This window comes from Anguilla rostrata, chromosome 5 (assembly GCF_018555375.3).
Source record: "Anguilla rostrata isolate EN2019 chromosome 5, ASM1855537v3, whole genome shotgun sequence".
In the NCBI taxonomy this organism is placed as follows: Eukaryota; Metazoa; Chordata; class Actinopteri; order Anguilliformes; family Anguillidae; genus Anguilla; species Anguilla rostrata.
Window position 1 is genome coordinate 12913284 of NC_057937.1, and position 25906 is coordinate 12939189.

Consider the following 25906-nt stretch of genomic DNA (forward strand, 5'->3'; position numbering starts at 1 on the left):
GGACATCCCCTAGCAAAAAAGAAATGTGAAGGACTTGTGAGATAGCCAATCAGAGATGTGAAGAGAATGGGAGTACCATTTAAAAACAAAACTTGAGTCCTTAAAGAGAGATTTGAGTAGGTCTTGAACATAGTAGTAATCATATTGGTCTTCCAGTCTACCACTGAAAATTAAACAACCATGAACACTTTCTTTTTAAAAACTCCTGCTGTTTTAGTTGTTTTTACTTGTGCAGTATGAGAACTTTACAGATAAATATTTCCAAGCTGAACTTTGCACCCACTCCAAATTTCAATATTAACTGGCAGTCCAAGCTTCTAGAACTCAAATTGATACAAGACGGCATTAAAATTACATGTGGGGAAGTATATAGTAAGGTATACAAGAGACATTTTTGAAAGATTTGTGGCCATTACCCTGATCATTGCATTTTTCTAGAGTATGACATTCAAGTGTTTTGTGACGTATTATTAACGTCAACTGGAATGCAAATGAATTATCATTTGGGAGAGTACAGTGAAATGCAAAATGGAAAATCAACAACGCTGGATACGTTTGCTAGGAATGATTTAATAGAGAATAGAAGTACAATAGTGCTGTCAAAATCTGAAAGCTTTTACAGTCACATTGACAGTAACAACAAACAATATGAAATCAGCTACATAAACAAAGTGTACAAACTTTGAAACAAAAATAAGCCGTAATACTCAGGTTAAAAAAAAGGAAAGACAAAGAAAAAAGATAATGCATCTACAACCGTCATGTAAATAATATAACCTAATGCCTAATAATAACTAATTTAGGCATAATGTTAATTTTAATTGACCAAGGGATATTATATCATTTAAGCCTAAAGCAGTTTTGCAAACAGGCATTAACAAACTTCACCAGTATGCATTACTTACACCATTGGTTCACAGGTAGTCTCCATTCTCTGAATGAGGCATGTAAAGACATGTTCAATTCATAGCATTATGGTTTATAACAGAGATAGCTACTTCCACAATGGCTGATAAGAATCTGTGGCATTAGATCTGACACCGACCACAGACACTGGTAGTTCACAAAATTTACAGTTTTATCACTGATTTCTTCCACTAGATGCATCAACCCAATTTAATGCTGTCACAGCACCCTCAATTTTTGTAACATGGCAATGGGAGCTTCCTTTAGGATAAATGGTATATCGGCATTGATGTGCAAAGACAACATCAATTTCAGGCTCAAATAGTAACGTGTGCAATTTAGGTAATGCATGCATAAATATGCAAAATGTCTTTTATTTTTGTAAAATCACATTTAAACAAAATCTTTTGATTATTTATACACTTTCGTCATTCAACAACAACAGGACATTTTCCCACAATATTAGCACTTTCCTATTAGTATAGCTGGTTCTTGAAATGGCATAGCTTGTTTCTGAAAGGGAGCAATGGCAATAACAAGTTTCCAGGTAACAGTATAAAACAGGAAGTTATGACATTCAGGGACCAGTACTTCAGCTATGAGTGCTGGCATATTCCAGGTAACAGCCGATCAGAAAGCCCCTTACCATTATTATTGCATCATTATTAGGGACAATACAAAACAGTCCTGTGTGAACACAATTTCACGACAGGAAGCTTTTAAATTATTTACCATTAACACAGTCCGACGGAGGTCCACCAAAAATTATTAACTGGCCTGACAACCTCTGATAGGATTTTGTACATCAGTAAATAATGCAGAAATCCGAGGCCAAAGTTATTTTTCCAAGCACTGATGACACACAATCTGGTAGCAGTACACTTCTAGGTCGTCTCCTGCCAACATGCTTTTTACATCAGTGGGGAAAACAATGCTTGTCATAATAAATCAGAGCATGATGGTGCTTACACAATGAAAACGTTGAAATGTAAGCTTCAATCAAGACACAAAGCTCTAGATAGTACAGTATCTCACAAATTTGATAAAAGGAAGAAGCCCGCCCCTCGAAAAATATTTTCTTAAAAGCAATGATTACACAATGAACCGTAATTCCTTTCACCACAATGGTGTAATTAAGTCACTTTTTAAAATGGAAAAATATATATGCTGCATTGTTTTAAATAACATCCATAAAACAGTACTTTTTCAGTGCCATAAGACGAAAAACAGTAAGTGTAGCTTTAAGAGCGACTCTTTGCACTTTGAGGTTGACTTCAACATATAAGTCAACAAACATTACATGTTGGATACAAGTCAACAATCATAGAAGTCAACATACATTACATGTTTGAAAGCAAATGCCAATGTGTCTACCTAGAATTTTGGTTCCACACTGAAATACAACGATTTTTGTACATGTGTCTGGTTAACATGTATTTCGAGATAAGAACACTGATTTTTTCATTGTAAGTTCACTGTACTTCAATATGAGTTTTGACATAGTGCTAAATTTGGCCGGGGAAGTTCAAATTGTTTATTGTACGCACATTTTGCGCGCATTTGCAATCAAGTATGGCATGAAATATCCTATACAATACATGAAAAACAGCAGAGTGGTGGAAACGGTTGTTGGGTGGTCCCAGCTCGTTAACCTTTAAGAATCGGCTCGGCATTTTTAACGAGGTTTAAGCCTTTTCCAAAGTCTTGTAGTACTCTTTCAGCACCGTCCAGGCCTTGGGCGCCATGAAGCCTTCCGGAGGGTTCTGCCCCTCCCTGGCCATTTTGCGCATGCGTGTCCCTGAGATGAAGTCAAAGTCCTGGTGGCTGAAAAAGAAAAGGACTTCAGAATTAATTCACTTTAACAACGTACAGACGAAACGCTCTGAACTGTGACACTCGGCTGTCACCGCAAGAAGGTTCTAGACAAAACTACCTCAGGGCCAGAAACAAACGACGGTCTGCGGAGAAGCTCCATGCTGGTTTCCTTTCAGCGTGCATGAAGTGAAACAAACACGGGAGGGGGGCTCAAACGGCTGCTCTTTGCTTTAAGGCAGCAGAAGAGAGGCAGAAATCTAAAACTCTCAGACTTTTGCCTTTAAATTCAAACCTTCTGCTACAACATGTTTTAGCTCTTACAAACGGCTCGGAAATAAACACTGGAGGAAAACGTTCAATAAACACGGCTAATCAAGTCTCTTCAAATCAAATTCAGAAATCGCAATTAAAAACGCTGCAGTCTAAATACTAATCTTCCGTGGCTCCATCGTATTAATGCATCGCATGAGGTAAATCACATATTTGATCCCCCCATTATTATACACTCTTTCATGGAAATGCTGAACATCTTTTAACTAGTCTGTAATGTCAGTGCGCTGCCATAAGGACATGTTTTGTTCATCCAGATTAGACTATTTTCTGGGGGCTTGCACAAGTGTGTCCCAAGATTTCTGGTTCCTTCAGATGTATAGCATACACTACTTTTGGTTTTAATAAAATACTTCAACAGGTAGCTCGATTCAAGGTTCTGACCGCGTTGGGGGAGCATTCCCTAACCTCTCTCAAACACAAACCTGGGTTTCAAACAGGAGCCACCTGATCAGGCTAGAGCTCAATATCTGGCCTGCTTCCTGTTAATACATTCATGTCTTTATTTGCTCTTATGACCAAGTGGTAATGTTTTAGTGCCGTAAACAGCATTTTCCAGCCTCCGAGCCTGTGCTCCAGGTTTTGGCTGGCGGGTGGCAGGAAGCTGCTGGGAACGTCCCCGGGTTTACGGACGCGTCAGGGGGCGGGGACTTCTACAGCCACTCCTGTGACTTTCAGGCATTACGGTGGGCAGCCTTCCCCCAGAGTAGGTCCCCAGGAGCGAAGGGGATGAAAAACATACTGAACGTATCGATTAGCATGTATCCATCGATTTACGGCAACTGCGAGCACGCCTTAACAAATTAGGTCCTGCGTCTCGCTTAGCCGCTGTAGCTACCGCTAGCTCCAAGTCACTGGGTTCTTTAGTTTTAGGAACGTCGTTTTTTTCCCCTTTATCAAGACTCATGATTAAATTAAACTTTAAAAAAGAAATTTCAAAACATCAAAACACTTTCAAAGGAGGGGACACTCCCTTATGGAAATGTATAGTCTCCGCACTTGAACCTCACCAAATACTTGCGGTTTGGATCAAATGGGGCAGTGCTCCAATAGCGCAGACTCCAATATACGTTCAGTGTATTCCATTTTCACGAAGGCTCTGACAGAAGAATGGCAAAGTGGGGAAACTACAGCACATTGTTCTGATGGTATTAATTGCATGGGGGAGAGCAGACCACAGAAACCGTATTCCACAGAGACAACTTAGCATGCAGTCCAACGCGAAACAGCTTGGCTTGATTTGAGCCATTAGTCTACACTTAAAGGGAGACTTTTTAGGGGGATCGCCGGCAATTAGCCTTGGGATTCATATTAATTTTAAATTTGGCACGGCCCAATAACGTGCACCAGAGTGGGAGCTGGGAGACCAGACGGCCTGCCATAAATTCTGCCAGACGCCAAGTTGGAGCCCTTTGAAATTCAGACTTGAGTGTTAGCCTTTGCTCCAACCAACCTCGGCTCCAAGCGAGCAGAAACCGCCAACACACAGCTACGAACCCAAGTCACACAGTAACAGTTTGTTTTATATTTCAAAAGTATATATATATAGTAATAATTCATTCAAAACAGCCCATTGGCACGAAGCACAGAAAAAGAACTTGAAAGAAAATGTTGCTTCAGAAGTGTCATGTTAAACACACAGGCTGAAATGTCTTTCGTTTTTTCATTTCTTTTTTGAAAGTGTATTTAATTTTTTTTTAAATGTGGCGATTACAGGACTCCTTGCTTACAAGAAAGGAGCATGGTCAGCCATATTGTGGCATAGAGCAATATGACCTATGCTGCTATAAAAGGCCTACTCATCAGTACTTCCTAAATTCTGAATCCACTTGAGTGAACAGATTTCTGAGAACAATTCATCATTAAATGGAGCCCGAGATGTTGATAAAAATAAAATGTTTTTTTAAACATCTGCATGCACTGTCTAACTGTTACAGCATAGCCTATTTACTAAGCACAGTTTAACACTTCTGGTGTGAATGTCAAAGGGTATTATATAAAATAAAGTATGTTATTTTCCCACATGTATCTTGCGACCCGCCTCAACCTCTCTCACAGCCCACAGTTTGAGAACTACTGCTACACAAACTCAACCTCAATTCTCCTGTTCAGTACTGAGAAAGAGCACAGAGCATGCCATACTGGCTCAGCACTGGTGCTATGAAACTGCTCCAAATGGTCAGCCAACCATATGTGATGGAAGCTGAGAGGGAGCAGTGCGTGGAGGTGTAGCCTGTTACACACCAAGACAGGCCCATACTACACAGTGAGCAGAGTCACACACTGGCCACGGATGGCTACCAACCCCAGGACAGCAGAGCTGTCTATATTAAATAGAGTTTATCGTCCAGCTTTAACAAATTTCTGAAGTTTTTTTTTTTTTATCCTATTAATTATACAACACCTGAATACCTGAGACTCCCTCTCATTGTAATGAAGCACCTCCGGCACTGCACCTGCATTCCCCCCCCCCCCCCAATCGGCCTTCTGTTTCCCAAGCAGCCCTTTTAGAGACTGAACTGATACTATGAAAAACATCTCCTTCCTAAAGCACGGCAGCACGTTCATATCCAGCGCACTATAATTGTATCTGGCCGTCTGCAATGCCTAGACAGACCTATTGATTGCGCAGCATGAAAAATGTGACAGGAACCTCCTGCAGGAAGTCTGCTCCGAGGATGTTTTTAGTCATCGTGATCCGTGCTAAACACGGCTCATTAACTTTTTCACTTGATAGCGCTGGCAATAGTTAGCATCAGAGCGCTGACAGATCGCATGTTCTTCTGGTACTCGCAGTCCACTGTATCGGAACTCAAATGTGTAATTAATGCCAGGTTCATCTGATTTTCATAAGACATCAAAGCTTCTGGAAAGTTGGGACTCTGTGGGAAAGGCTAAGAAAATAAAAGACTTCCTGTTTGTTGCGTCAGTCTAATTCCCGTAGATCAGGAAATAGAGAAAGAAAAACACAAGTTGATGGCGCACTTCAGGAGTTAAATGAACGACTATTTCCATTAACTAAGCCACTTAACCGTTTGCATCCCAAATACATGTTTCACTGGCTACACTCTGTGACCTCAATTACTCCAAATTAAATTCCTCCTATGATCCATTACACCAATGTATGCTCCTCTTAATTCCTTATACAATACAGCTAATCCCCAGAGTTTTGTGGATTTCCATTCCAGTGTTATTATGGAAACAAGAATGATGGATACCCCTAGGCAAGCTCTTTGGTGCCCTTCCAGTCCCTCTACTGGCAATGGTGCGGAATGACACCATGGTGCTATTGTAAATCTTGTCATTTTCAGAAACTAAGGATGGGTTTATATTGTTATCATCATTGTTTTTGTGCACAGGACACCCACAAACCCACGTAATGCTGTGGATGTGGGGACCCGGAACTGGGCAGTCAAATTCACAGTGACATTGCCGTGGCGACCGCGAGGGATGCTTACTTTTTGGGGTCATAGAAGTCCATGCACCTCTTGGCTTTGTTGTACGCCGCGACCTTGAAAGGCACGATCTCCAGGGTGATGAGTCCGGGCGCCATGGTGAGCACCTTGGCCCCGTGCGAGGGCTCGTACAGGTCCTTGCCCGTGTTGGGGTGCGGCATCCCCGCGGGGTCCCGCCCCACGATGTAGAAGTTGGCCCCGGCAACCATGCGGGCTCTGCAGTGCCACTGCACCTGTGGAGCATCAGAGGATTCAGCCATTAGCAGGAACCAGACCTACAGTCAAAGGTCATTCCCTCAGATTCAGATTGTGGGGTAATGTTAGATAGCCACTGGCAACAGTCATAATAAAAGAAGGTATAAATCAGAGATAAAAGCAGCTTTGTGTGTCGTGCGAAACGTACTATCACTCTGAAAAAACCTTTAAATTGGATGCATATATGTGGTAGGGTGGGCGTGGTTTTGCGTTGGCTGCAGAGAGAGAGTGGGCGGGGCGGCTCTCGGAACTCTGCGCCACGGCTGTTGGGGATTATTAATCAGCACTGATGGTTAATTGTTTGATTGACGGACAATGTGCTGATTACCTCGACAGTGAGCCTGGACGCTTAAAAGCGGGTCGACAGAGAGAGGAAGGAAGAACGGAAGAAGAGCTGACGGACAGTCAGCTGGGAATTGTGTATTGTGTCTTGTGTGTTGTAAATTGCGAACAGAAAGCCGCGTGGCGGCCGTAAAATAAAAAAGACGCAGTCGCGTCCAAAGAAATCAACTCGTCTCTCTCATCTCTTAAACGAGCAGTGGCACTCAGTTGTCACAATATATTTTTTTGTCTTGCCGTTCTGTGAATTTCTCTTTTTAATGTATTGAATGAACCTGCAAAGCCTGTACATTCTTTTCAAGTAAACATTCCAGCATTCATTACATTTCAGAATGGATTACAACTAGGGTCAAAAATGGGTCAGAAACTTTCAGGAAATTTTCCATGGGAAGTCAAGCTCGGGAATTTGGGAAGTTTTGCTCAGTTTCAAGACAAATTTGCTATCGGTTGCTCACGAGTGATGAGCATGGTGCCAGATCCAAATGTGATCATTTCATCTTTGGGGGCAGCACATGCCTGGACATCCCGCTCATAGTCACACAGGCTAATACCCGGCTTTTCTGCGCACTGTGGCCGATTAAAACAAATCCAATTCCTGCGATTGGAAAAAGGGCCTCGGGATTTCAACAGCTGACTCCAGAAGCACTCCGCTCCAACACTGGCAGAGGACTGACGTCGGCGCAGATGTTTCAACCGACGCAATCCACCGGTCAACGAGTTCCTAGTTTCCGCTCTTCAAAGGGTTTCGCACAGGATGGGAATCTAGTGGACAAGCTGGTTTTGTTACGAAACATCTCGAGAGGCACATTACACCTACGGACTGCAAACGCCGTGACAGAACAACCTCTCGGCAGGATAATGAAGGTTTCCACTTGGAAGCGGACCCCTCTGGTGCGCTACGGAGCAGACTTCCACACAACTGCTGGATCCTCCGTCTCACAGGCTGCAGGCAAAAACGACCAGCCTCGAAAGGATGAATGGCCTGTTATCGTCTGACGTACTTGTTATCTCACCTCATCTATTTTGCATTTCCATTATCTGAGCCAGTGAATTACGGCCCGTCCAACGACCACTAATCTTTCAGACAAGTTCCAATAATAATAATGCCGAAGAACGTTTCTCTGGAAAGAAAACAAAGTACTTTCCAGATAAACCTCTTTCCAGATCATTAAGATTATTATTCAGATCATTATTTTAAAAAAAGAAAAGAACAATGGAGTTTAAAAAAGCGTCGACGGAAGCGTCCTGCAGAGGGCGCCGTTTACCTCAGTGGGGCCCGCGTACATCATGGGCGAGGGGAAAATGGCCACGATGGTGGAGTCGGGCCGGAGCACGCCCTCCTCCAGCACGGCGGCGTGCTGCTTCATGCGCCAGGACAGCGGCACGTCGTCGTCCTTGGTCCAGCCGCCCAGCGGGTGCAGGAGCAGCACCGGGCGCCGGTAGCCCCGTTCGATCAGACGCTTGTGGGTGTCCTGCATCAGCAGGGCGTGGCCGTTGTGCACCGGGTTCCGCAGCTGGAAGGCGAACACCGCGTCTGCGGGGGAGACGGCGTAAGTCAGATTCCAAAGAGCTGAAAATCAGCGTGACCACCACACTGCACGACAGGCCAAAACCGCAGCAGGTCACAGTAAGAGCACCGTTACACACGCTGCTTTGCACATGTACACATGCATTGACCCATCACCTCTTGTCAAGCTAATAATTTGTGTCTTATTCAACATGAAAACTCTGATCCAGCTCCGCGTTCGTAACGACAGCCAGATAAGCTTTTCATGTGTGAATCGTGTTTCATGGACAGGCGAGGTCCTTGCACTGCATGCACAGTACACTGATCCCCAGCGTCACTCCTGAACTCCTGAAGAAATACGAGCAATGAACGAGGGGATGAGGGGGGGGTCTGGACTCGTACCCGCGTTCATCTCTTTGAATTTCTGCTTCAGCTCGGTGGGAGTGAGGCGGTAGTGGTCCAGCCCGTCGTTCCAGTAGATCCGGTCCAACACCTGCAGGTCCCCCCCAACCAGCCAATCGCCGCTCTCCATCACCATCTGAAGGAGGGAAAAACGTTTTTCAGGAGGACCGTTATCTCATCGTCATCAATTCATTGTTCTTGGTAAAGTCCATCCATTTCTGAATACGCTACTTAAAATAATCAAATAAATAGAAATGCAGCAAAAAAATTATTTTTTTCCAGGAGTTCATAATATGGGTGGGATATTTTACAATTACGCCCTCACATTGCTGATTTGCCATAGGGTTGAAATTAGGGTTAGGCTTATGTTAGGGATAGGAAAATGGTAAGTGTTAGATTTGAAGCAAGATTAGGGTTGTGTTTGGGAGCTTCAGAAAGAGTTAACACAACGGTTAGTCCTTAATTTTTTCATGGGTGGGATGTAACACTATAGCCTTATACAGTTAAATGTATTGGTACAGAGACACAATTTGTTTCGTCAATGAACTCCAGAACTTTGGATTTGAAACAATGAATATAAGGTTACAGTAGACAGTCAGCAAACATTTGCATCCATATTGTACTTATATGGCTACAAAGTGGTTTTCAATGACTGTTCCATGACTGGAATTTTACTGCCATCTATGAAAGACCCAGCCAAATACAAAACAATATTCCACACACCTAAAAAGGCATTAGATCATGACCACAATGAAACCAAATTTCCCCTTACAGGTGTTCTAACATCCAAAAAGTATTTTAGTTGCAAGTAATTGTTTCAAGTTATAATTACCTGACTTCAACAAAGTCTAAAACCACTGACTGGCACTCAGTGAAACATTAGCCTCGGCCAAAACGTTCAGAAAGGAGATGTTAACGTCTTAACACTTATTAACAATGCTCAGGGTCAGAATCTGTTTTTTTTTTTTAAATGATACACTACCAAAAAAAACGTTCCATCAAAGGCAAGCATAAAACATTGGTGAAATCGGCATGAAGTTGGACATAAAAGCAATTAACAGCCACATAATTTGAGGTATTAAGATAAACACATAAAAGTGGAAAATGACGCTGTCTGATGCAATTCAGGAGTCTCTGGCACTGGAGGGTCTTATCCTCCTTCTGTCTTTGTTCCCTCGTGACCCCTTTCAGCGTACCCAGCGAGGGCGTGTACACTGCGCATGGCCCTTTCTTTGCTGAACGTGGCAAAGTTGCACAGCAGAAATTCAATTAAAAAATGGAGTGAAATGTGGTAGAGGGAGAGAGAGAAAAAAATTTATATATGTACCACAATCGGTCTTAATACTTTTCCCAACATGTAACGTTTCAGTGTGTTCCTGTGCCAGAGAGCGCCGGGTCTGCTTGTTGGCTTTGGAACGGTCCGCCATGTTACGATCCGAAATCCCCCTTCAACTGGCGTGCATGAGTGCGTTAAAAGAGTGACGGGACACCTAACAGCCATCAGGTCTACCTGAAAGGATTGTCAACGCATGCACATGGAAGCAATTGTTCGGTATTTACTCAGAGATGCTTGGCCAGAGAAGGTGGGTGGCTATTGGCAGCGCATTTATTGGAACACAAAAGATCACAGCCAGGAGAACATGCTCATGCTCTAAATGCTGTGCTGACAAAATACAGTTTTTGGGGGGGATAAGGAGAAAAATCTAAATAAAACAGATGTGTGAAATAAAGGAGATCCGGGGATGGAGTCGGCACGTGCGGCTTCTTAGCGTACAAATAACGAGTCAGCTCTGGCCTGACGGGCGGGCAGGGCCAGAGCCTATCCCAAGCTTTATTTACACGTGACATATCAGATTTCTGGACAAATCAGATGTGCCAAATTTAGAAACTGAGGATTAGAACTAAAAAGTTATTGGATATGGGCTGTATGTGTCTGATACATAATGAATCGCATCTGGAGGTAGTCAGGGTTGGATTTCACCGGTATCGGACCTGGATGTGAATGCTCCAGCACGCATCAACTCCAGTCAACGACATTCGACTGACGAATAACATCCCAGAATGAGAGTACGCGGGATTCGCGAGATGCGCCCATCGTAGACCTGGCCTTCGGACTGGACGGAACACAGAGCGGAAACGGAGAAACCCCATCTCGGACTAATGGATTCGGATATGCAACAAATTAAGTGCGCGACAAACGATCGCGCAGATCAGATGCACGGAAATCCATTTTCCGTTTATATATCTCTTCCGTCGGATATGTATATGAACGGGACCCTGCGGGGAGAGTGCGCGCCCGGCCGCGCTCGCGACCCTGCGGCTGACCTTGATGTAGGGGTGGTCCTTGCAGGTGGTGCCCCACTGCCTGGCGCAGCGCTCCTCCTTCCGGTGCTCGTAGAACTCGGGGTTGCGGAGGATGGCCACCCGCCGCCCGTCGTACGCCAGGGCGAAGGCGGTGCAGCCGTCCAGCCGGTCCTTGTCCTCGCCGGAGACGGGCAGGACCACCGGCACGGACAGGTTGATCACCCCGCCTGCAGGAGGAAGGCCAAAGCGGTCAGAGCGGCCAGCCCACTGAAGCCCTCGCTGTGTTACGCAGGGAAGTCCAGGGACTTAAGCGGACAGCATGGAAAACGACCCGATGTTCAGAGGTAATGGAGACGCACCTGCATCACATGGAGTGTGTCACGTAGTCCTGATACTCATGCGTCTGGCTTTGTGACACCAGATTTTTCAGTGACTGAACAGCTCAGCTACTGACTTGTTAGACAGCTAGGTGATTACTCTTCATGTGATATGAAAGGACAATTTGGACAACAAAGTTAAAAACGGGTAACAGTTTTGTTTCCAGGTATATATAAAAAACATCCACGAAACAGCATGGAAATAAAAACATGCAGATAGGCTTATCTTCTGAAATGGCCTGCAAGTGAGAACATTCCTGGCTAATACCGTTCAGTCCTACACAGTCCGACAGAGTTCTCTCTCCCTAAAGCCAAGCTTTTCCGTTGAAGACCATGGTGTTGACACGGCCTGGCTGACTCACTTAGTTCTACACCTCGACTAAACCAACATGGCCGTGCACGTCAGATCCAATACAAATCACACGGCAAATGAAACCATCCTCTGTCCTCAAGCAGTACTGCCAGTTGGTTCTCATAACATTGAACCCGATGAGCATCACAGTTCTGCCAAATTCAAACGCGATTCTAACATGCAAGTGTCCTCACATTCAGGAGCCCAGCACTTCAGTGGAAGTACTTATTTGGACCTTTTAAGTCTTGATTATATCTACTTTGCCCCAAATTCACCCCAATATTAAAAGCAATCATGTTCTCAACAACTGGGGAGATTCATAAGCTTAGGAAGAATCTTAATGTTTGATTCATTTCACTCATCAAATACAAACCCTATTTACACAATACAACACTGAGACAAACGAGTCTGTGATAGTGATTAATGGTAGCAATCTGACTCCAACACTTGAGTTTCTTTGGAACCAGTATTTTCAAATACTTTTAACTCTGATAATCTAAACATGAAGCTCAAAAACGGTTCATCAAGGAAAGAATTCATTCTTTTGAGAGCATGTGCTTGGCAACTGTCTTAGTTTTAACTGCAGTAGTTAAAGTCAATGCAATACAAGCCCAATCTTTAAAACACAAGTGGTAGCTTGAGCAATTTACTTAAAACAAGTAGCAACAAATTAAAATTCACTCCTCCTGGAAGGAAAATTCCTGCTTTATCTTGCAAATGGTTATTTCATAGTTTGCTAAAATGTAAAGGATTATAGGAATCAAGGCTTCAAATACCATGAACAGTGAGTCTAGATACAAACATTATTGCTCAAAAGGACAAATGACCTTGAATTTGTCTATCAGAACCATGTTAAGATTATCGTGTCACTATCTTTGTTTGTGCTTTTACTTCCTCTCTTAACCTTCCTGTAATACTTCTGCCCTTTCTGGCCCTTTGCAAGCTCATTGCTCCCCCTTGTGGTGTTTTGTGCTCCCAACTCATTCTACTCATTCTGTCGTTGTGTTAAAGGGACAGTTCACTTTCTGTTTTTTAATACTACTTCCGTTTTAGGGCTTTATACTTTCAATTCACCAATTTTTGAGTGATGAAGGATAATTTAGATATTGAAGTTTCTGACTAACCGGTTTTAAAATGACTGCTAAAAGGGTATTTTCAGGCTTCTGGTTTAAGGGAAAAAAGAAAAGATACACTTAACTCCAAAACAGCCCTTACAGTGAGGTTATGCCTCTTGAGGTTGTACGTATCCAAATTCCCCAATTATTTAAAATATAAATAAATTACAACACATTACGTTTCATTTTATTTTTGGTAGGAACCATTTTCTGTAGCGCAAATGCCAGAGACTTCTGTTCTAAATGAAAGACGTACTGCTAAAATAGAATATAAAAATTGTCTCATTTTCTCCCCCCCCCCACACTGAGCTCATTTGTAGCATATTCAAACATTAAAAATACTAATTAATTAATACTTTTACTGGTTCATTCAAAATGTAAAGACTTTCATAAGAGTCTTGGTCATACTGCATTTTTGTAGTCCTGAGAATAACACTGATGCATGTTCTGCACTAATGCACATCGCTCTGAATAGGAGCATCTGCTAACTGATTAGAATGTGATATTGTAATGTCCATGCCTTGACGCTCTGTCAATTTTGACTTTTTGTGGATATAATAACTGGTATCAGGTCTTTAAGTATACAGCTTCTTGTAAAAGGACAGAATTTTCAATTAAGGGGAAACACTGACTGTGACTGGTGAAGTAGTGTGCCGGCTGAAGTAACCAAAGGCAAGCTTTCCACAGGAAGTGGAGACGAAGGCACCTCTGGGCAAATTTTCGTAAGACTCACCATCCAATAGGCAATCGAAATGCAGACACTGAAGGTATTCTCGCTCACTCATGAAGCCATTCAGAGGAGTGGCCCAGCCTTCCGCCAGAACCTGAACCCACTGCATGTCAACCTGCAACACAAAACAAACACTCATATTCAGCAAGAAATAAATAAAATTTCCAATGTCAATTTTTCAATAACATACTCTTGACATGTCGTATTGTCAAACAGAGGAAGAAATCCAAGAAGGCTACCTTGTTTATTTGTACGGCTGGTAGTGTTTCAGCGTCAGCCTTGGCCAGGTCGAGCTTGTTCTCTGGCACATACAGCTCCTTCACCTCATAGGAGGCGTCCACTGGCACAATGTCCTGGTGTGAAATGCAAATCAATGCGTCAGGGAGACACCACGCTGTATACATTTGGATGACCTTTACATTTCACTAATTGTTTCAGATTAACGTTCTCATGCTCTTTTAAGAGGTACTGTGGTGTTGTATTTTAAATCTACTGCGAAAATACAGTATTCACCAAACGGTGCATTAAAAACGTTTCCATTAAAGGCAGAGGATTAGTCATAGGGCCACAGTAAACGAACAATAAACTGAAACTTCGCTTGCTTGTAAATATCAGGTGGTGCTTTTTCAGACTTGGCCTAATTTGTTGAAATATTGCTCACATACAAGAGCACATACAAATTACAAGTCAAAGGCATCAGCTCTATGGGCCACGTAACGTCATATTTATCCATCTCGGGCTGAAAACCTGGCCACTCTGATGTGACTGTGCTGTACTACGCAAAGCCCTTTACCCTTTCTTGTAGGAGGTCAATGAGTTGCTGTATGCACTCATTCACACTGCATGAGTCAGTCTTCAGTACCAGCTCTGGAGCTTCTGGTCTCTCATACTCCGAGTCTATCCCTGTGAAACCTGTGGAAGAAACAATGGAATGGCACAAAAGCCCAGAGATCAATACGCTACCAGCCTGACAATAACCATGGCCACAGTCCTCATAATTATGACCATGTCATTAACCAGAAAGTTCCTTCATGATATGAGTGTTTGTAGACAAAATGAGGCTGACAAAACTGTAGGTACCAACTATGACAGTACCATCTTCACTTTATCCAACAAAGACTGCTTTGGTCAGAATTGTGCCCCTCCCAACTGTCCAATAATATTATCACATTCTGGAAAAACAGTAGCATACAAGTACTATTTCTTTTGATCTCTGAATTGCACTTAAGTTATTACATTACAAGGTAATATATACACCTACTGTACAGTACAAAAAGACTTCACCAGTGGGAGGGCTTGGACAAACTGAGATGTCTTGAGGTTAAATTCAAGTCACATAATAGAATGTTTTACCTCTAATCTCTCCAGCTCTGGCTCTTTTGTAGAGTCCTTTCACATCTCTCTGTTCACACACATCCAATGGCGCATCCACAAATACCTCAAAGAATGGCAGGCCGGCAGCTTCATGGATCTTTCTGGCATTCAAACGATCCTGGGAAACATAAATATGGACACCGTTGTGATCTTTCTGCAAGAAAACAAACTACATAGACGGCTTTGGTTCTTTACATAGTGGCTCACCCTGCTGTATGGGGAAATGAAGCTCGCGATGCAAACCAGCCCGGCGTCGGCAAAAAGACGGGCCACCTCCGCGATACGACGAATGTTTTCCTCGCGATCCTCGGGGCTGAAGCCCAAGTTCTTGTTCAGGCCTTGGCGGATGTTGTCTCCGTCCAGTGTGTAACAGGGGATTCCATGACACACCAGGTACTCCTCCATGGCCATACTAACTGTGGTCTTACCAGCCCCTGATAATCCTTTGTGGTAGACATTAGAAAACATGTAATTACAACAGTCAACATAATAATTCTCCATTAAGTTAAATAATTGCTTTATTGACGTGTCGAAACATTACCCGATAGCCAGACGGTGCATCCCCTGAAGCCTCCCCTTGTTCCGACCACTTGTCCGCGCTTGTTTCGGCTGACATGGTGTGCTTGGTACGTAACATTTGTGGCTCTTTGCATTCCCTGCAATGGCAAGTCATCAAAAAAAACTGTCTTCTACCGGAAGGCATTGCCACAGCAACACGTTTATCGCTAGCTAGCCGAGATACTTAAGAATGCATATGAAGATTGTTCAATTACTGCGGTATTCGTTAACACCTCAGACCAGGTCGTTAGCTTACCTAGCAGGTTTGATAACAAATCAATGCAACCAGCCAAATGTTAGCGCTATACAGAAAGTGGCAAACAGGCTAAAACAGTAGTAAGTAACCTAGCCAACCTGCTAAAGCTGGTGTGAAATAGACTGCGCTCCGTGAATGTAGCGTTAGTTATTTGGGTTAGCGAATGATTCATAGTATTTGCACAATGCATACACGTTTAGTTAGGTACAAATACGGCTGTTTTGCGAACAAGCAGAATTTCTAAACCATGCAGTTTGAGAGTAGACACATCGTCCAAGTGGTGGACGTGGCACAGACGGGCTGAATCGCAATAGTGAACTCACCCAATTCTCCGCCGCGTTACTCAGTTTTTGTTTCTTGTGCGAGCTTCCAGAAGTCTCCATTGAAGATTGATGTCAAGGCTCCTGTATAAAATTATGTTTGTATAAAATAGTTTAGGTAATCAATAACCAAAATCGTATCTATACAATCAAACAAGCGCCTTCATGAATAGGGGAGGCTCGGGCAGATTTAGCCAGCTAGCTTTTTCAGCCGACACTTCTGTGAGCTCGTCATCGGAAGTGATGCTTTACTGGCCTGGCAAGGTGTCGCTATGACAACTTCCACAATGTGTCGGAAAGGAGAAGGTATGGACGTGTTTCTGTCGCAGTCTGCAGTTCCGCATTTTAACTGCGGTGCCCGAAACAGCTGCTTGCTTGCCTACTATTGAGTTGTTGTGTACAACCTAAAAACAGCTATTACATTTTTTTCTATCAATAAAAATTTTTTTTTTCTTTAAACCAAAATAGCCACCATTGTAAAAATGCTGGAAAATAAGCTTTTTTTGGAAGAAGCTTTCAGCCCATCTAGACTGGCTGTTAAGACTAAAATTGACAGTCAGGATAGTGACAATGGAGTTTTTATAATTGAAAAGGGGAGAATACAGTTGATAAGTGTATTTGCCAGACCCTGACTGTGGCAAACAAGCCTGCCACAGGCCACCAAAGTGTCTTTCCATGGGGCCCTCCAGCACAGAGACACAGGGAGATGATGTTCAAACAGTCCACGTTTATTTATGAGGGTGGCAAGATGTTACAGCCGACTGAGCAGATGTTAAAAACTGTCATGACAGAGGCTCCCCTTTGTGTGGGTGGGGATGGCAGATTTAACCTGTGCGCACTGATTGCCTCACTACGCACCGGTGTAGCCACCCCTGTTCCCGGGTCCAATTAGCCTGGCCAATTATCTAATTCCTAACCAATTATCTAATTAGCCAGGTCTAATTAGCTTGACCCAGGGCAGGTGTGGCTGCTTAAACCAGCCATCCCCACACCACACTGACTAAAACAACCAAATTCTTATGAATTTTTCAGTCGTCAGCTACTTTACTAAGGAAAGTAGCTAGATTCACAGCTTTTTGCAAACCTACAGTGCCATGAAATGCATTTGCCCCCTTTCCAAAGACAGAACGTCTCAAGTTACGTGTTGTCAAACTGTCTACTGTAAGGGGGAACAGCATCTAACCTGCTGGCAACACGGTAGTTTACAAATAGCCTAGTCTAACTAGCTTGCTAACTAGATAATTATGGCTAATGGTTATAAAGGCAATCCCATAGTTAACTTGTACATAATAATGTTATGGGTTCATATCTCAAGTTAAGTGTTGTTAGACTATAGCAAGCGACAATGAAAAGTTTTGTATCAATATTGCTAGGATATTTACTTGTGGGAGTAGCCTAACCTACAGCAGGTTTGTTGGTTAAATCCATTACGCCTTTGTTCACACAGCATTTGTGCCAACTAAACAGTTAAGAAGCTAAATAGAGGTTTAACGAAACAGTTATTTCAGCAACTTGCTGTTCCCGGCTCATTTCTCTGGTATCGCGAGAGCGTTTTGGAATAAAGTATTGAAAACAAATTATGCACATATATAGCCCATCACAAGAAATTAATTCACTGCAATCATGTGATGAAGGTGATAAAACCTTTAGGGTGGGGATGAATAATTGTAGACGCTGGAGTTACAGAAATGATAAGACTTCAAACTCCGACGAGGTAACACCACTAATATACTTTCGGGTTTTCACTGAAAATGAGACTTTGAATAAACTAAATAGAGTGCCTAAATGGTGACTGTGTGAAATATAACCCGACTTGAGTGTGTGTGCTCACACCAAAGCTTTGAGTTGTTCTGTGGAATTGATACGTTGAGAGCGACAGTGTGTAGGCTATGTAAAAACACACTCCAAGGAGAAGGGAGTTATGCTCTCATAACTGAAAGACTTTCAAGATGCAGTTATCAGTTAAATTCCATTTTATTTGAATTTCAGTTTTTACAGACAGTTGGCACCAGGCCTGAACCCCCAAGACAACAATCAAGTAAGATCCCCAGTGGGATGAATAACAATCAAAACTGTGGCGAGAAAAAACTCCCCAATGGGAAGAAATCTCGGGAGGAACCCGGCTGTAGAAGGGGAGCCCATCCTCCGCTGGCTGGCCTGGTGTCAATGTAAAGATAGGCCTACAGGTAACAGAGAACGGCTGCTGCATGGAGAGATGCAATCAAGTGGTCACACTGTGCCATAGATCCCCAATGCCTCAGAGCTCATAGCAATGACAAGGAACTGGAGGAAGTCCAGGGAGGCGTAGTCCGACAGCGTCCCACTTGGCGGAGTGGCAATGCTATGCACCCTGTGACAAAGGACAAAGTTTGGGAGGGTTTGACACTGAGGGATGTGGGTTGGCATGAGTGTCTCCTGTGTGAGAATGGAAGGGATAGACAGGTAGAAACAAACTTAGCATCTGCACAAGGAGTCATATGGACAGCTCTTAACTTAGCCTGGCTTACCTAAAGCTGTCTTATTGTAACCCAAGTATCAAACTATGCACAATATATTTTGGAGCAATTCAATACAATTTTTGAGACTCTTTCCTCACCATCTTCTCCATCGTGTAATGCTTCTTGTGCTGTTTTCTGGCAACTTGACTTCTTTTTGCTCCTCAATGAGTTCAGATAAGTCCAGAGAGCTGGTGATACATCCCAGTGTCCTGGTAGCTCTGCTGGATCGCCCAGGACCAAATTCATAACTGTAGGCTAGTGGTGATCTGGGATCAAGTTGTAGCCCATTTCGCCTTCTTTGCCCCAATCAATGGTCAAGGCCGGGCTATGGGCCAAAAAAAAAACAATCCCAAATCACCACTCCTAGAGGATGAATATGGCCCCTGGCTGTTGTCCATCCCTGTGAAAGGATGCTAAAAAAATCAATGGAACAACTGGTCATGCTGTTGGTGGAACAAATACATGTTGTACTCTTCGTTGTCTGCGGACAGCATGCTGAAAGCTTTGTCCTGCCGCAAAGAACATGACTTTGTACAAGGTAGGCTACAACTACCTGTTTTTGTATGAAATTTATTTTCTAATGGTTTGATGACGTAACAATGCGCCATATATTTTCCACATGGACTTCTATTACGTCACATGCTGGTAGTCATAACTAAAAATGCATTCCGTGAATGGAAAAATTAAGCAAAAATGAATTTCCGATAAATAAATTAAAAAAAATTATATATTTTTATATTAAAAATTAAAATTAATATTTCAGTTGGAAATGTTGCTTTAAATGCGTTTGCAAACGAATATTGGTTGTATTTTATTAATAAAAATGGCCTATTTAAATGTTTTTTTATTATGATTTTAACTATTTCGAGATTTGAATTCACCTATGATTGCATTCAACGGTTAACATAGCCGACACGTTTGCGCTTCACAAAGGTACGCACTAGACAGGGGAATTTCACTGCAGAACAGTTTTATTCAACAATCCCAAATCTTATACAATTCAGTGAACAATTCTTTACTTATTTTTTATACACTTTGCTTATTTTTTGAATATATAAATTCAATTCCCGAATATATAAATTCAATTTCTGAATATATAAATTCAATTCTGGATATATAAGTACAATTCCCGAATATATAAATTCAATTTCCGAATATATAACTTCAATTCTGAATATATAAATTCAATTTCTGAATATATAAATTCAATTCTGGATATATAAGTACAATTCCCGAATATATAAATTCAATTTCCGAATATATAACTTCAATTTCTGAATATATAAATTCAATTCTGGATATATAAGTACAATTCCCGAATATATAAATTCAATTTCCGAATATATAACTTCAATTTCTGAATATATAAATTCAATTTCTGAATATTTAAATTCAATTCTGGATATATAAGTACAATTCCCGAATATATAAATTCAATTTCCGAATATATAACTTCAATTCTGAATATATAGATTACAATTCCGAATATATATATAACTCGGTTTATAATCAGGCATATCAAAAGACAGCCGTTTTTACTTTTTGAATAATTTCTTTTTTTTTATTCATGGGCTACTGAGTGAGAAAAACAAGTTTAATATTAGCATCAGTAAAATTTGACAGTACAATCAAGGATAAGCAAACAAAAACGTTAAATAATTAAAATTTGAATGAGGCAATAATTCGGACTTCATTAAAGGGTCCTTATTTTCTTGGTATTAGGACCTTTCAAGTAGGGGCACCAAATTTCACAGGGAATGGCCCAAAGAGCTAGAGAAACAGAAAATAATCTCTTAACCAGCGAGAGTTTCATAGAAACCCTTGCTGCAGCATGCGACAGAATACCGTGTTATGGCTCAATGGCAAGCTCCAGCGCACACCAAACTACGGAGGAAGAGGTCTGCACGCTATTTCGCCGAGGCTCTCAACCAGGCGAACGTTTCCCTGCTCCTGTTTACAACCTGAGGCAATTCTCCAAACCGCGCAAAGAGTACAGGTGAGCTGCTTAAACTATTTGAATAACTTGCGATGTTGGTGTTTGAGGTGCTTGGTCCAAGCCAGAATTGTACGAGATCTCCAGTTCAGTAGACAACCACCAGGAAATTTTGAAGTGCAGCTGAAACTGCTTGACTGTCTCTCAGTCTCATCAAAAGAAGAGCATGTGTATCGCGTTAGTCTAAGTAACTACACCAATTAGTTTGTGAAGTTACTTCTAAATTTTAACTAAATCAATGTATAATGCCTCATTTTAATTTTCTTGTCACATTCACTGATTGCTTATACTTGGGAGTTTTCAGACAATGCTGTTTACTAAATAGGCCTACAGTAAATTGACGTAAACCTTTCAGTTTAGATCTATCTTGCGTTAACGGTCGGTTAGCGCTGTTTGTTTTTCTGAGGTAAAATTAAAAAATGTATATTACCCCGTAGTTTTCTATTTAGCAATGGCAAAGATAATGACAGTATTTAATCGGACCATGTTCAAAGACAATGTTTAATCTGGCCGCATTTCTTTTACATAAACGGTCGCTAGCGATCGATAGCCACCGTTGGTTGGCTAGCCAACATAAATAAAAGCTGCTGGCAACGGGCTAGGTAGAGCGAGTGTAACTTAGATCACTTGGATCAGATGTATTTTTGTCTCGTTTTCTTAGTTTTTTTTAAATTAAATTGTGTTTCAGTTATATCGTTTGCATAGAAATGTCGTATTTTTAATAATATTATTGATTATTTTCTAAATGTCCTCGAAATCACTGTCCACCCTGTTATATTGCAGTTATTACCACATTTAAAAAAACAAACGTTTTTCCAGAATGATGCCATAAAGAAGCTGTGTCACATTGGTGGGAAAAACAACTATGGTGAACTAGGTCAGTATCCAGCCTGCTTACTATCTAACTTTAATAATTGTTTTGTTGTTAATATCATGTGGGAAAGCCTAACATGTCAAAACTGTTATATGAAAAGGAAGAAGAAATTGACACAATTTCATAGTTTCAAAATATATGTATATGAATTCCGCCACGATCCCGTGGAGCACAATGACAAATTTTAGCTCAAAGTGTCCAACCTGTCGTTGTCCACCCTGTTATCTTTGTACACATAACAAGGTAGACATCCCATTAATTGGGTGGACATATTAATGCTTGACAGCAATGGGTTGCAAAATATGATGCTGTTACGTTTACAGTAGTAATGTATTGTCCAATTAGAGTATGTGTAGCACATACTACAGTATATAGCTACTATATTCATTATATTACAGTAGAAATAATATATAAATTAATCAGGTTTTTTAGGGATGGCACTACCACTTAGTACTGCTAAAAGACAATGGTAGTATAGAGAACGCCATGATGTAAACCCTCAAAAGAAGAAGGCAGTATTTTAATAAAGAGAGTGAGATGGGAAAGAAGGTAATTAATGAATGGAGTGAGAGAGAGCAGCTTGCAAAAAGGTAGAAGTGGAGAGAGTCAGAAAGTAAATGCCAAGCTGGGGCTAAGGCTAGTGACTTGGTACTCCGGTCCCAAACACCCACCCATCTCTTGAAAGTCAGCCTGGGGCAGGGCCTTCCAGGTTAGGATATGTATAAGATAAGATTGTGAGTTGTACCATGTTACATGATCCCTAGAGTACTCTATACAAAATGAGAAGTGCCAAATTTCCACAGATCTTGGAACCACTCAACCAGATGATAAATAATGGTGTCAAAGACACTGAAACTGGAAAAAACTGTTAAAGTATGGCTGACTAAATTTTAGTGGCAATGTAAATAATAACAGCATTCACTGAAAGTTACTAAAGGAAACTAACAGGCTGTTTCGTTCTTGTGTAACATATCAATACATGTTGTTAGCACATAATAGTAATTCACTGTTTGCAGTTGTGAATTATTGTTATGTGTTAACAAGATCATAGCCATGACTCCTCTCACCACTTACTCTTTGATGTGTTTCCTGTGCTTTCCGTCTCTCTGAACTCTACAGGCTGCTGTTGCTGCCCTCAGTGACGACAGCCTTCTTGCCCCGGCACCCAGAAAAGCAGGAGACAACTACGCATCCACCTCCTCAGGAAGCCTTTGTTCTTCGGGGCTCCTCTTGAGCGTTCAAGACCAAAGACTCCATGGACCTGACACTGCTGCTTGCTTGCGGTCAGCCGACTCAGCAAATTCTTGTTCTTCAGAACCTTTCTCAAGATCCTCCAAGATGCTGTGGGCCAGTTCCAGCTCACAGCGCGAGGGGAAGAGGGTCCGGCCGAGGGCCATTTCCCCCATCACGCAGGCTAAAGACCACATGTTGATCTTTGCTGTGCAGGGATAGACCAGTAGGACCCCAGGAGCTCTGTCGAATCTGAAAGAGTAAACAATTGCAGAGGTAGACAAATTATTTTTAAAACAGGAAGTCTGCATTTTCAGAGCAAATAGCTGTCCTCAGTCCCCGTGCCTACTTCTACACGCAATTTCCACTCAAGATGCAAAAATATTATTGCATATCCAGGTTACTGTTTTGGACTAAATCGTGTTTTCATAGTAAAGTTTCATGCTATTTTTCTTCACAAGTTGGGAATGTTCAATCGTACACAGTGGAGCTGAGAACACATTCTTCATTTATTCACAGCTCTATTGCGCCTCCATGAGTTTAAATTGGGCCTGTCCTAAACTAATACAAAGTGGCCCACATTGTAGGCCAGCGTAATGCTTTCCACATTTTCAAGTGTTTGATGTAAAACATCTTAACTTTTGTAGCTTTGTGGTCTGAACACAATTAGCCTACCCAGGATAACTGAAATCCCAATTTAGCTTAATTTTCTGTACGTACTGCTAGCAAAGTGAGTTGTTTATGTCAAAGAATAAATGTTCTGACATTTACAGCAAATGTCATGCGAACCTGGGCTGAATGTAGGGCATCCACATTGAAGCCAGGTCATGGGCAGTTTTGGCGGAGCCAAAGTCCACCAGTTTTACTCGTAATGGCTGATGGCGCTTGATGTTTTCCTGCTTGATGTCCGCGTGAACGATACCCATATCTTTCAGTTTGGCCAGGGCTGTGACCACTTGGCGAACAACCATCCCGATGTCCCGTATTTTAAACTTCTTCAGCGGCTTTCTGGAAGGCATCCAGGGTCTGGTCCATTACCTCTTCCACCAAGTAAATGTGAAACTCGTCCGCGAAAGCTTCGTAAAAGCGAACGGTGTGGTGATCGAAAGCATTCTCGACCGTTAGAGCAGCGAGAAGTCGTGCTTCTTGAATGCATATCCTCATGTGAACATGGGGTATTCTCTTCACGCCCACCATTTTCTGGTCACTCCGACGCTGGAACCTGGCGACCTCGGCGAACATACCATGGCCTAAGCTCTCTACAAAATCGTACTCTTCGGTGTCTGAGGACAACATGCTGAAAGCTTTGTCCTGCCGCAAAGAACGTGACTTTGTACAAGGTACAAGTAACTTTACTTGTTTTTGTGTGAAATTTATATATGGAATTTCTAACGTGTTGATATTCCACATGGACTTCTCTTGCGTCACATGTTAGTTGTAATAACTAAAAAATGTATTCAATGAATGGAAAACATCAAGCAAAAATGAACTTCCAATATATAAAAAAATCTGTTAAAATTGTGTACTGCTTCTTGGACTCCTGGATAGCAATTTAATTTAACTAAATTAGTTGAGAATTAAATCACTATTCCTACCTATGAATTGTGCCTGGGGTCCAAGTACCACCACCAAATGCTCACATATCACTGTGAATGTCAAGTTTAGAAGTACAGTAAAAATATGCCTGTGACCCCTGCACATGACATTCTGACATTTGGATGTCAGTGTATTCTCTCTACTACCAAATATCAAGTTTTTGAAACTGTAAACGATGCTGATGCACCTTTATTAAAAATAAAAGAAAATGCTTCCAAATGCCTTTTGTCCAGTTTTAATCAGACATGATAAAATTCAAGCTGCTAAAGAAATAGTGCAATGTTTTGCGCATGCTGCATGTGTGTAGAGTGGTGTTGACGTAGTTCAGCTTCCTGGCTGTCCGCTAAGAAATCTCAGCACACCCAGACTGGTTGATAAATAGATTAAGTCATATAAATGTGAGCCAAAATAATTCTGTACACTCAGACCTACAGAAAGTTATGGAAGACTTATTTATAGCAGAGATATTAATTGGGATCGGCAGCAATCAAGGAGGAGCTCGACCAATAACAAAACTCATCAGTAACACGTGGAACAACACCAGTGTTAATTGGTAGTTTCCTCCTGGCTTAAGGGCTGTGTCTGAATCAATTTTTAGTATGCACGAGCAGGATGTGAAAAATATTCTCCAAACTTTTTTTTTAAATATAACTGCACTGTGGAAGTGTCATTTCAAGATGTTCTGCCCATGCGACCATGCTCATGTGTCATTGTTGAGGGAAAACAGTGAATGTGCGCATCATATTTTAGGGACCAAAATGGCCTTTTCCTTCCTGAGAAGTATGGTCCTGAAATACTCAGCGAAACCACAGGGGAAAAAAAGTATGTCATTCTGGAATTTTAAGTACACTACACTTAGAGAAGATTGCACCTACTTCACAACTTTCTCATCTAGTGTACTCCGCACTAATAGTAGGCAAGTGCACTGATTCAGATATGGCCATGGGCTCTGAAAGTGTGGCCAGAAAATATCCACCAATTAGTTTCTTATTACCAGCATACTATAGAGCTCCTCTTCAGTGCATATGAGAAATGGTCACATACAGTAAACTCCATAATGTTTGGGACAAAGACATATTTTTTTCTAGATTTGGCATTGAACTCCATGAAATTCAAAGAGGGACATGTTTGAAACTGATATGCATTCTGTTTTATGGAAAGACAACAGTGCAGCGTTAGCAGTGATTAAGTGGCCAGCCAAATTGAGCTAACGCACGGGTAAGGTACCAGTGTTGTATTTGAACTCAGCTACTCTTTTGCATAATTCTCGAGTGTTCTTTTGTGGCGCAATGCTTACTGCATAGCTTTTATCTTCAATTT

The 25906-nt window shown here is 41.8% G+C and overlaps 1 protein-coding gene and 1 long non-coding RNA gene across 2 annotated transcripts; one reads left to right on the plus strand and one right to left on the minus strand.

Moving 5' to 3' along the window:
- Nucleotides 1-550: 550 nt before the first annotated feature.
- papss1 (3'-phosphoadenosine 5'-phosphosulfate synthase 1) lies at nt 551-16667 on the minus strand. Its single transcript, XM_064335185.1, has 12 exons — nt 16399-16667; nt 15803-15917; nt 15469-15704; nt 15241-15379; nt 14681-14799; nt 14127-14240; nt 13891-14002; nt 11335-11540; nt 9010-9145; nt 8366-8634; nt 6510-6739; nt 551-2730 (listed from the first exon to the last, which is right to left on the minus strand). Exons 1-12 carry the CDS (start codon nt 16456-16458, stop codon nt 2592-2594), a joined length of 1875 nt encoding a protein of 624 aa, XP_064191255.1. The 5' UTR covers nt 16459-16667; the 3' UTR covers nt 551-2591.
- Nucleotides 16668-20611: 3944 nt separating this feature from the next.
- On the plus strand, nt 20612-24508 carry LOC135254743 (uncharacterized). The gene is made up of 3 exons (XR_010329954.1): nt 20612-20889; nt 21706-21763; nt 22880-24508. It is a non-coding gene; the product is annotated as an uncharacterized LOC135254743 (long non-coding RNA).
- The last annotated feature ends 1398 nt before the right edge of the window (nt 24509-25906 follow it).